At 43.8% G+C, this 13072-nt stretch overlaps 1 protein-coding gene across 1 annotated transcript in view; it reads right to left on the bottom strand.

The window, feature by feature from the left end:
- Positions 1-307: 307 nt before the first annotated feature.
- LOC132206137 (complement C4-like) overlaps positions 308-13072 on the bottom strand; it is a 60593-nt gene continuing 47828 nt past the window's right edge. Inside the window, exons 5-7 of the mRNA XM_059638815.1 lie at positions 6641-6700; positions 4965-5129; positions 308-538 (exon numbers count right to left, since the gene is read on the bottom strand). Of these exons, the coding sequence (XP_059494798.1) occupies positions 5106-5129; positions 6641-6700 (84 nt within the window). The 3' untranslated portion in view covers positions 308-538; positions 4965-5105. The remainder of the gene's footprint in view (positions 539-4964; positions 5130-6640; positions 6701-13072) is intronic.

Below are 13072 nucleotides of genomic sequence, written 5' to 3'. Positions count from 1 at the left end.
ACCTTCTATTTTCATATCCAAATCATTGCATCACTTCAACTCCCCCTCCCACTCCCTGGACGACATGTCCATCCTGGGCCTCTTCCAGTGTCACAACCACACCACCCAGAAACTGGAGGAGCAGCACCTCATATTCCGCCTCGGGAGCTTCCAACTCAATGGCCTCAATATGGACTTTGCCACCCTCAAAATCTCCCCACCCGTCAGCCTCATCCCAAGACTAGTTCCTCCACTCATCCCCCCCTCCATGACCTGTCCGCCTTCTCTCCCACCTATCCACTCCTCCCACCTCACTAACCAACTCCCACCACTGCTTGGAATTATTCTTCTTTTCACACTTCATCAGCTCGATGTTATTTCTAAAATCTATTTTCCAATTTTGGAAAAAGTGAGATAAAGAGAAGTAAAAGAAGTTACATTCTTATCACTCGTGAAATCTCTGAATATTCTTCTGTTGAAAGGCCGCCAAGGAACGATGCAATTCTTGTGTCACAAACGCTGTGAGGGAGACATCTTTTTCGGTTCCACTAACTCCACCCTAAGGAAGACAAACGCACGTAACATATCTAGTGACTTAAAGCATACTCTATTGTTGCCCAAGGTGGAGAGCTGGATGAACACAGCAGGCCAAGCAGCATCAGAGGAGCAAGAAAGCTGATGTTTCGGGACGAGACCCTCCTTCAGAAAATTGGCGCTGGAGAATCTGAGATAACAAGGTGTAGAGCTGGATGATACTGCTTGACCTGCTGTGTTCATCCAGCTTTACACCTTCTTATCTCAGATTCTCCAGCATCTGCAGTTCCTACTACCTCTATTGTTGCCCTTTCACTTTACTGAACTAATATGAGCCAGTAGTTTTGTTTAGGCTCGTGTAATCTGACGGTTATTGGCCTGTACAAAATCCTGAATTAATTTTGATCGACTGACGGGAGGAGAGATGAATTTTATAGAAATTTTTGTTTTCTACCAATTTGCAGAGGGCATCGTGGGTGATTGAAGGACAGTGTTATTATCCTCCAGGTCTGCGGACTGCATCGTTACCAACTTGCCCATTTGCTTATACATACAGTATTCATTATGTACCAATGAAACATAATAAACCAATACTGTGTACTAAAAACAACGTTCACATATCAATGGAAAGTTAAATATTTATCATAGACTTTGAAGGATTGAATTCAATGATACAAAGCAAAAACCAGTGAAGATGAGTGCAGTTGGTCAGCACTTTTGCCACTAAGTGGAGGTTGGCAGTTTGAGGCCACCCAAGAACAAGCAAGCTCTGTCTAACTCCAAGGGCAGCACGGTGGCTCAGTGGTTAGCACTGCTGACTCACAGCGCCAGGGACCCAGGTTCGATCCCACCGTTGCGTGATTTTCTGTGCAGAGTTTGTACATTCGGCCCATGCCTGCATGGGTTCCTGCTGGGTGCTCTGGTTTCCTCCCACTGTCCAAAGATGTGCAGGCTAGTTGTATGGGCCATGCCAAACTTGCCCATTGTGTTTCGGGATGTGTAGATTAGGTGTGTTAGTCATGGGAAATGTAGGGTTACTGAGGAAAGGGTCGGGGAATGAGTCAGGGTGAGATGCTCTTTGGAGGGTGGCTGTGGACTTGTTGGGTCAAAAGGGGCTTGTTTCCACACCGTAGGGATTCTATGATATGGAAGTATCTTTTGAAGTGGGCATTCATGGGTATGCTGTAACAGAGACCTTGAAATACTACACAACAAATATTTGGAACTAGACTGCATCAAGACATAGCATCAAAAAAAGTCATGGAAGTTGTCACCGATATAAAGCAGGATTGATGAAAATCCAGCAGGAAATGGTGTCAAAAGGCACAGTATCTTTTATTCATCTCCAGTTATTTTGTCCAAGGCACTGGATGCTGGCAGGATTGAAACATTTAAGAAATGATTCACAAATCACATATAAGGACCTGCACATCTTTGAACAATGGGAGGAAACTGCAGCACCTGGCAGAAGCCCCTCGCAGACGCGGGGAGGACATGTCAGTTCCACACAGATAGTTACCCAAGACTGGAATCTCAATTGGCTCCCCAGTGCATGAGCAGCTCTAACCACTGAGCAACTACCTTGCCCAGAAGGGGTTTTATAAGCGCATACATTATTTCCATTAATAGTTGGGGTAAGACAGATCCAATCCTCTATGTCCAATCAAAATAACATATCGTAGATATCATGACAACAATCATAAATGATTTTGAATAAGTAAATCAAAAAAATAGAAATTGTTTCCAAGCCTAAATACTAAATATGGTGCAGTTAAGATGAATAGCGCAACAACAAAAAGGCCATATTTTATGTGACCATCGGTAACACTTGAAAACTTGCAACAATATAGTCACCAGTAGAGATCTGGAGTGGTTTGATGATGCACTCCTTCATACACTGGAATGAAACTCCAAAGATCACAAATTCTCCTTCAATACCGTGTTATAACAGTGACTGCATCAACCTGTGTTTATGGGCCTGACTGGAAACCTACACAACACGCACAAACAAAAATATAATCTAAGGTGATAGGAGAAATAAATGTATGTATGCAACGTCTTTGAAAAGCAATCATTTCTAGCGGATGCAAGCCCATAAGGAATCTCGTTTCGCAGATTATATTCATTTGCACTGCAGTTCACGCCAGTCAGAATCAGTTTTCGTTTCATGACAGATAACTAAAATGTCCATTACAATGAACTTTGTTTGATCAGAAGATTTTAAGTAAGGACTATGTCTTGTGTGAGCTGACGGCATTAGGGGATGGAGAAGGTACGCTCACTGCTGGCATCTTGACACCATTGAATGAGCAAGCGTGGACGCAAAGGTTGTAACAGGTAACAATTGTACAGGCAATATCTTTTGAGCTCCTTCCGAGCAGGCCTGTAATACTCTAAAGCTGTGCTAGACCCTCACTTACTCCACCTTACGTACGCTGCCTTTTTCTTTTCGACAAGAAGCACCTCTGCACCCCTGCACCCGTCATCCAAGGCTCCTTAATCTTACCCCTTCTTACCTGTCTCAGAGGAACAAATTCATACATCACTCGCAACAACTGCTCCTTGAACAGCTCCACATGTCTGCTGTGCCCTTTCTGTGGAACAATTGCTCCCAATCTGTAGTTCCCAACTCCTGTCTGATTGCATCATAGTTTCCTTTTCCCCAGTTAAATATCTTCCCCTGGTAACTGCTCCTTTCCCTTTCCATGGCTATGGTAAATGTGAGGCTGTTGTAGTCACTGTCGCCAAAGTGCTCTCCCACCACAAGATCTGACACCTGTCCTGGCTCATTGCCGAGCACCAAATCCAAAATGGCCTCCCTCCTCGGCCTGTCCACATACTGAGTAAGGAAACCCTCCTGAACACACCTGACAAAAACGGCACCATCCAAACCATCTGCACTCAGGAGGTTTCAATCTATATTGGGAAAGTTGAAGTCACCCTGAACAACAACCCTGCTACGTTTGCACTTTTCAACTATCTGCCGGCCAATGAGTTCTTTGATCTCCCAACTGCTATTTGGGGGCCGTAGAAAACCCCCAGTGAGGTGACTGCTGCCTTGCTGTTCCGAACTTCCACCCATACTGACTCAGTCAACAAACCTTCCTTGGCAACCTCAGCCCATACCACCGCAGTAGACGAGTCCTCAAAGGTTCTTTCAGCCGCCGTTATCGTGTCCTTGACCAACAAAGCGACCCCTCCCCATCTTTTACCACCTTCCCAGACCTTAATCAAAGATCTAAACCCTGGAACCTGCAACATCCATTCCTGACCCTGCTCTATCCATGTCTCCGAAATGGCCACAACATCGAAGTCCCAGGTACCTATCCAAGCTGCAACCTCACCTAACTTATTCCGGATACTCCCGGCATTAAAGTCGTCACACTTCAATCCAGCTTGCTGTCTGCCAGCACACTCCTGTGACAGTGAGGTCCTGACCATGTCCTCCCGACGCTCATCCTCCTGTGTACTAGGACTACACCTCAGTTTCCCATCCCCCTTCTGAGCTCGTTTAAATCCACCCAAATGGCACTAGCCAATTTCCCACCCAGGATATTCGTGCCCCTCTGGTTCAAGTGGAGACCGTCCTGTTTGTACAGGTCCCACCTTCCCCAGAACGAGCCCCAATTGTCCATGTACCTGAAGCCCTCCCACCTGCACCATCCCTGCAGCCACGTCTTCAGCTGAAATCTCTCCCTGTTCTTTGCCTCGCTATCACGTGGTACGGGTGACAAACACAGATGACCACGCTCTTTGTTCCAGCTCTCAGCTTCCACCCTAGCTCCCTCAAATCCTGCCTGGCATCCCTATCCCTCTTTCTACCTACGTCACTGGTGCCTACGTGGACCACGACTTGGGGCTGGTCACCCTCTCCCCTCAGGACCCTAAACACACTATCCGAGACATCACGGACCCTGGCTCCTGGTCGGCAACACACCAATCGTCAGTCTCTTTCGTTCCCGGCAAATCTTCTATCAGTCCCTCTAACTATTGAGTCCCCAATGACTATCACTCTCTTCCTATCCCCGCTTCCCTTCTGTGCAAGAGGGACAGACTCTGTGCCAGAGACCTGCACCCTACTGCATGCCCCTGCTAAGTCGTCCCCCGGAACAGTATCCAAAACCGTATACTTGTTTTTCAGGGGAGCGACCGCAGGGGATTTCAGGGGAACGACCACAGGGGAAGGTTGGTCGAGCTACACCGGGTAAACGTACATTTTTGGCTGAAGAAACATGTGTTTCAATGTGAGCTAATGGAAGAAGCCATGGAGTCAAAGCTAAACATTTCGACAGTAAGACAACCATTCTTAAAAGCAGCAGACAGCATGAAAAAGAAATCAGCGGCTTTAATATCCGGTTAAAATTTGTGGAATATCAGATGGAATTTTCTTATTGACTCCATTGTGCAATCATATCGATCTAAAAATGTTAACTGCATTAATTAATACTAACCAGAAACGGACTTTGTAGTAAATGGTTTGACTATTTTCTGTATCTGGAACATCCCTTTTCCTTCTCCAACGAAGATCGTATCAACCTATGGTACCAAACTGTGAGTCAAACGGACGGGACTCGTGATCTTTAAGTTCCTCATCAAAACAGTCTAATTGTATGGTTCTGTGCAATAAAAGAGAAAGAATAAACATGTTTCCCACAATTTTGCTGATGTTTACGAACAGAATGCACAAATTCAACAAGTTTGAGCTGGCATGTCTGCTTCCTCCAGCCTGTTTAAACTGTTCCATTCAATGTGAAATTTGTCATAAGTTTTAGCACACAGGTCTACTTGATCTGTGCCACCACCTTCTATTAGTCATACATGCTTTTCCCACCTTCCTGTAATACATTCCTTGAAGTGTTCAATGAGATTTTGATTTTAAATCTTATCGTCATATTCTTTTGATTCTCAAGCATCAATGAATCTGATGTCGCCGCCATTCCATGCAGTGCATAGCACGTCAAACAGGAGTCTGACTCTTGCCATGAGCACTGAGGGAGTACGGGATCATAACTGTCTCATAGTTCAGAACGAAATTCTACATCTAGGGCTATGTAGAGTCATGCAGTTAATTTTATTTGACATGCTATTTCTTTTCTTCACAAATATGCTGGATTTAAAGTGATCTTCACCCTCATTTAAAATGAATCCAATATCCAACCATGTGTAAAACAAGCATATCCAAATTTTAATTGGAGTTTAGTGTTTCACAAATATATTACTTTCTTAAAAATTATATTTGAGTCAACATTATCATTTCATTCCCTGACAGCGGGTGAACTTACTTTTAAACTCCAATTTTCCTTCGGTATTAACGGAGAGGTGAGCCTTTTTGCAAGCACCGAAAGGCTGCACCAGTTTATGCTAAAACTTACGGAACTGTAAGTTTCACAAATATGTTCCTGTTAAACACTAATTCCTATTGAAGCAGTATGAAGCTAAATTCATTCAACTGGACAGCAAAAATGGTCAAGATTTTAAAAGCAAGCAACTATTTTGAAGTCACTCTTTGAACTAAATTCCGTCTTGGTGTGTGAGAGTCCATAGGTTCCTCACTCTCAAAGAACCATTCAAACTGTCATGCAATTACTGAAACACACAGACAAAAAACATCAATGTTAACAGTCACTAAGATTTTGAGAGTGATTTGGAATTCGTACTCAATACCCCCTGGGGAAAATCTGTTCCAATCTGGATAGTACTCACTTATCACCATCCCACCTACCTTCCCCAGCACCTCCTCCCCCTCCACACTGTTTGTTTCTGAGCTCCCTTCCACCCTCCATTTCTCAGGAAGGGTCCTGACCCAAAACCTCACCTTTCTTGAGCCTCTGATGCTGCCTGCCCTGCTGTGTTCCTCCAGCTCCACAATGTGTTATCTCAGACACCAACACTGGCAGTTCTTACTATCAGGAGAACTCATTCTCACCTTGTCACAAGTGATTTATACTCATTTTCTTTTCAGATTACGCATGTACATGTATATACATAGATATACATTTACACTTTTGTGCCTGAACCACTAACCTAGAGGATATTTTAAAATAGTCTCTTCATATCTGCATGAAAGAGAAATCATCAAGGTCATAACTTTCATTTTAGGAATAACTCGAACATTCAAAGTACTCACAGTCAGTGTCCCATTTCCTTGACCAGTCAACTTGATGTGAATCTTTCTTCCAAGTGGAAACTATAACAACAATTATATTTGAGAATCAAACTCTTCATTGCATCACCAATATTTCCTTGTCTGTTTGAAACATAAGATAATGAAATAATCAGGGACAGATTGGCCAACAGTGTAATTTAATGCGTGTTACAACCATTGAAGTGATCTTTAAAAAGCTGTTGTCACACAACACACCACTTTTTGAGATGCAGTGATGAACATACTTCCTGAGACGCAAATAATGTATGCCGAATTAATTCCAAAGAATACCTTTACAATTAAAAAGAAGCTAAAAATCTCTTTACATTGTGATGCTTATCAGATTGTTATTCGTCAATGGAAATCGTTCAGAACAGTTATTTATTCCCAGATGAAAAGGAAGTGTAGACATTTCATTTTCACATCTTATCCAAGAGAGAAAAAAAAACACCTTCATGAATGCATTGTCAAACAAGAAGACTCAGAAAAAAAGTCATTTGGCCCATTGAATTTCCTCCATCATTCGCTGAGATCATGGTTGATCTCATTACATTTATCACGACACAACATTTCCACCAAACCCTCCTTACAGCTAATACATAGAACATAGAACAGTACAGCACAGAACAGGCCCTTCAGCCCACAATGTTGTGCCGACCATTGATCCTCATGTATGCACCCTCAAATTTCTGTGACCATATACATGTCCAGCAGTCTCTTAAATGACCCCAATGACCTTGCTTCCACAACTGCTGCTGGCAACGCATTCCATGCTCTCACAACTCTCTGCGTAAAGAACCTGCCTCTGACATCCCCTCTATACTTTCCACCAACCAGCTTAAAACTATGACCCCTCGTGCTAGCCATTTCTGCCCTGGGAAATAGTCTCTGGCTATCAACTCCATCTATGCCTCTCATTATCTTGTATACCTCAATTAGGTCCCCTCTCCTCCTCCTTTTCTCCAATGAAAAGAGACCAAGCTCAGTCAACCTCTCTTCATAAGATAAGCCCTCCAGTCCAGGCAGCATCCTGGTAAACCTCCTCTGAACCCTCTCCAAAGCATCCACATCTTTCCTATAATATGGCGCCCAGAACTGGACGCAGTATTCCAAGTGCGGTCTAACCAAAGTTTTATAGAGCTGCAACAAGATCTCACGACTCTTAAACTCAATCCCCCTGTTAATGAAAGCCAAAACACCATATGCTTTCTTAACAACCCTGTCCACTTGGGTGGCCATTTTAAGGGATCTATGTATCTGCACACCAAGATCCCTCTGTTCCTCCACGCTGCCAAGAATCCTATCCTTAATCCTGTACTCAGCTTTCAAATTCGACCTTCCAAAATGCATCACCTCGCATTTATCGAGGTTGAACTCCATCTGCCACCTCTCGGCCCATCTCTGCATCCTGTCAATGTCCCGCTGCAGCCTACAACAGCCCTCTACACAGTCAACGACACCTCCTACCTTGGTGTCGTCTGCAAACTTGCTGACCCATCCTTCAATTCCCTCGTCCAAGTCATTAATAAAAATTACAAACAGTTGAGGCCCAAGGACAGAGCCCTGTGGAACTCCACTCACCACTGACTTCCAGGCAGAATATTTTCCTTCTACTACCACTCGCTGTCTTCTGTTGGCCAGCCAATTCTGTATCCAAGCAGCTAAGTTCCCCTGTATCCCATTCCTCCTGACCTTCTGAATGAGCCTACCATGGGGAACCTTATCAAATGCCTTACTGAAGTCCATATACACCACATCCACAGCTCGACCCTCATCAACTTTTCTAGTCACATCCTCAAAAAACTCGATAAGGTTTGTAAGGCATGACCTACCCCTCACAAAGCCGTGTTGACTGTATTTGATCAAGCCATGCTCTTCCAGATGGTCATAAATCTTATCCCTCAGAATCCTTTCTAACACCTTGCAGACGACAGACGTGAGACTTACCGGTCTTTCATTGCCGGGGATTTCCCTATTTCCTTTCTTGAAGAGAGGAATTACATTTGCCTCTCTCCAGTCCTCAGGTACGACTCCAGTGGAGAGCGAGGATGCAAAGATCTTCGCAAGTGGCGAAGCAATTGCATTTCTCGCTTCCCAAAGCAGCCGAGGACAAATCTGATCCGGGCCTGGCGACTTGTCAATCTTAATGTTTGACAAAATTTTCAGCACATCAGCTTCGTCTATCTCTATCCATTCCAGCATGCACACCTGCTCTTCAAAGGTTTCATTCACTACAAAGTTGGTTTCTTTCGTAAAGACAGAAGCAAAAAACTCATTTAGGGCTTCCCCTACCTCCTCAGGCTCCACACACAAGTTCCCTATGCTATCCCTGATCGGCCCTACTCTTTCTTTGACCATTCTCTTATTCCTCACCTAAGTGTAAAATGCCTTTGTGTTTTCCCGGATTCCTTCTGCCAAGCCTTTCTCGTGCCCCCTCCTGGCTCTCCTCAGACCATTTTTGAGCTCCTTCCTTGCCTGCATGTAATCCTCTCTAGCTGAACTTGACCCTAGCTTCCTCCACCTTATGTAAGCTACCTTCTTCCTTTTCACTAGAAGCTCCACCGCTCTCGTCATCCAAGGTTCCTTAATCTTACCCCTTCTTGCCTGTCTCAGAGGGACATATTTACTCATCACTCCCAACAACTGTTCCTTAAGCCGTCTCCACATGTCTATAGTTCCCTTACCATGGAACAACTGCTCCCAGTCCATGCTTCCTAACTCATGTCTAATCGCATCATAGTTTCCTCTTCCCCAATTAAATATCCTCCCATTCTGCCTAATCCTCTCCTTCTCCATAGCTATGTAGAATGTGAGGCAGTTATGGTCACTATCACCAAAATGCTCTCCCACCACAAGATCTGATACCTGCCCCGGCTCGTTTCCGAGCACAAAGTCTAGAATGGCCTCTCCCCTCGTCGGCCTGTCAACGTACTGCGTTAGGAAACCCTCCTGAACACACCTTACAAAAACAGCTCCATTCAAATCTTCTGCTCGAAGGAGGTTCCAATCAATATTAGGAAAGTTAAAGTCACCCATTACAACAACCCTACTGCGTCCACACTTTTCCAAAATCTGTCGACCTATGCTTTCTTCAATCTCCCTGCTGCTATTGGGGGGCCTGTAGTAAACCCCTAACGAGGTGACTACTCCCTTCCGATCCAAGTAACATCCTGGTAAATCTCTGTTTCTGTGCCATGCCTTGTCTTTCTAAATATTTTTTCAGTCATCTACAAATTTAGCCACAGCACATGCACCTCTTTCCTCCAAGTCATTAATAAACAAGCACAAGAGCTGTGGTTCCTTCAGCGCGACCTCATTTCTTACTGACAAGCCAATCCTGGCATCTCTGTCCATTTGTATCGGAGATAATGGGAACTGCAGATGCTTCAGAATCCAAGATAACAAAGTGTGGAGCTGGATGAACACAGCAGGACGAACACACAGAAGTAGAAGGGCCTCGGCACGAAACGTCAGCTTTTACGCTCCTGAGATGCTTCTTGGCCTGTTGTGCTCATCCAGCTCCACACTTTGTTATCTCTGTCCATTTGCCTGTTCTTTCTATTGGACATGAATCATTGGATATTTCGTTCCCAACACTTATCCCCTAACAACCACCTCTCTGTGATACCCAGAGTGATGTATCTGTCAATTTCAATCTGCTCCACAAACTCATTCACTTTGTTTCATACACTCCCTGCAATTCAATACAAGATCTTCAGTCTGGCATTTACAGCCACCCTTCTTATCTGCTGCAGCTGAAGTGAGATTCCTGACCATTTCGATACTTTTTGTCCTATTACTTGCTCTGGAAACTTTGCTGAGCACTTACCAGCTTCTAACTCTTTCCACAATTTTCCATGCAACTGAGCTCACCCGCTCCACACTTTTTATTTTAACGCCCTACCCCAAGACCGAGCTCTGTATTTTGCCAGGATACTTGTCCCAAAATGATTCTCGTCGAGCCTATAACACCAGAACGACTCCCTCCTTCCCCATACCGATGCCAATGTCCCATGAATTCAAACACATTTCTGCCATGCCACCATTTGAACAATGCATTTGCATCTATAATTATGCTCACACCGTGCCAAATTGCTCAGATAATAATCCAGAGATTATTACCATTCTGGTTCTGCTTTCTCATTCAGCACCTCAGTGCTCATAATCCCTCAGCAGAACCTCCTTCCTCTTTCTTCCATATCAATGGTACCTGTGTGGACCACAATCGCTGGATTTCTACTCTTCGCACTTCAAGTTCCTTTGTAGCCGAGATGGAATATCCTGAACCTGGGCACCAGGCAGGCAACACTACTTTCGAGACTCTCGATCCTAGTCACAACGAACAGTGTTCATTCCCCAAACTATACTACCTCTGATTATAACTACATTTCACTTTTTATCCCCTCTTGAACGTCCCCCTGTACCACAGTGCTACAGTCAGTTTACTCATCTTCCCTATACCCTGCACTCTCATCCACACAGGAAGAAAGAATCTCAAACCTGTTAGATAAGATCAAAGGCCAAGGTTCCTTCTGCACTACATCCTGGATCCTTCCATCTGCCCTGTTCTTTGTCACAGTCTCACGTCTCTGGCCACTGACCGAGTTTCTTCGAGTTAATCTAAGGTGTGTGACTGCTTCCTGAAGCAGGGCATTCTCTGGTAACTCTGCCCCACATGATTTGTTGATTGGTCGAAACTGAGATTCCAGTTCATCAACCCTGAGCTGGAGTATGGGGTCTGACCACTCCCCCATCATGTAGGTATAAATCATCATCTGGCCTGGCATCTCCATTTCAATTACTTGGATCTTAATTTGATTTGAAAACATTCTGGTCTTTTAGTTTGTAGCCTGTAAATATTTCTCTGATTTACTTTCAACCTGAAAGCTACCGTTAGTAGATTCTTAAACCAGTAGCGATCACCAACCAATGAACCTGGTTCACCCTCTCGGTCCCTGATTCTGGCTTCAATTCACCCTGTCTCAACAAAAACTGCTTACGAACTATCAGGCGAAAAAAAGCAAGCAAATGGCACCTCTTACCCTCTGCACTGACTTGCCACATTGCCACCAACTTCCCCAAAATATATATTCATTTGGTGCATTTCACTCGAGATGTGATCTCTCCTTCCAGGACGTGCAAAGCATACTGAACCATCGCAATATACTACCTTCAAAACCTCAGCTCTTAGCTTATTACTTTTGAGTACATTCTCAAATGCTTTCTCCAAGTCCAAACACAACACATGTACTGGTTTTCCTCTATTAATTCTCCTTCCAAAACTTCCTCCAAAAACCCAAACAAATTAGCCAGACATAATTTCTCTTTCACCAGGCTATGGTGATTCTGTTTGATTAGATTCTGATTTTCCAAATGTCCTGCTATTATTTTCTTCATAGTTGATCACCGCATATTTCCAACAACAGATGTTAGGCTGTTTCGATTGTAGTTATCTTCTTTTTGCCTCTCTCCTTTTTAAATAGGAATGTCACATCAGCATTTTTCCAGCCCTCAGATGCTTCTCTAGAATCTAAACCTTTTTGGGAAATTACAATCAATGCATACACCGACTCTGAAGCTCATTGTTTAGAATCTTAGAAAGTCAAACATCACGGCAAAGAGTGTAATCTGCTTTCACTCCATTAGATTGTCTCCTGCTACTTCTCTCATGGTAGTGATGGTGTGGTAGTGATGTGTTTAATTCCTCCCTGTATTCTTTACTAATAAGGGGATCCTTGAAGTATCTTCCACTGTAAATACTACCCTTTTCTCATTGTCGTTGTTCCTTGATTTAAAAATTAACCTGGCCATCTCAGCCGTGCATATAATTAATGGCATTACCTCTAAAACCTTCTCTGCCAAAGTGTTCAATAGATTGCTACAACCTGAAAGAAGTAATTCTTCCCCTAAATTAATAGGCAACCAATTTGAAAATGTGGCCTCTGGTCGCAAAATCTTTCACAATGGGAGTAATCTCTACGGATATACACTATCAAGCCTCTTAAGAATCTTAAATGTTGAAAAAATAAGATTTTTTTCAATCTTATAAACTCCAATGAATGTCGTCTCAGCCCGCCCAACATTCCTAAGCATGGCGATTCCCTCCGCCATTTCCGAAATCAACCCAGTCAACATGAGGTGTACGGCCTCCGCAGCATTCACTCTGTGGCCGTAGACGACTTATAAGTTACCATCCTGCTGCTACTTCTCGACTTCTATTTGCGATGCAGTCCTCTGTCCATCCTAACATACTACCCTTGAACACGTGGGCTCTTTTCTTTTGAGACACCTTCTGAGCTGTACCTTATCAAATGCTTTGTTGAAATCTCAATGTACTACATCATCAGTAATGTTTGTTTCCTTCTCAAAGCACTGTAGCAAGTTTGTCAAGTATTATTTCCCCTTTATGAAAGG

This window comes from Stegostoma tigrinum, chromosome 31 (genome assembly GCF_030684315.1).
Source record: "Stegostoma tigrinum isolate sSteTig4 chromosome 31, sSteTig4.hap1, whole genome shotgun sequence".
Classification (NCBI taxonomy): domain Eukaryota; kingdom Metazoa; phylum Chordata; class Chondrichthyes; order Orectolobiformes; family Stegostomatidae; genus Stegostoma; species Stegostoma tigrinum.
The sequence above is the reverse complement of the archived record's forward strand: the minus strand, read 5'-3'. Positions and strand labels throughout refer to the sequence as shown.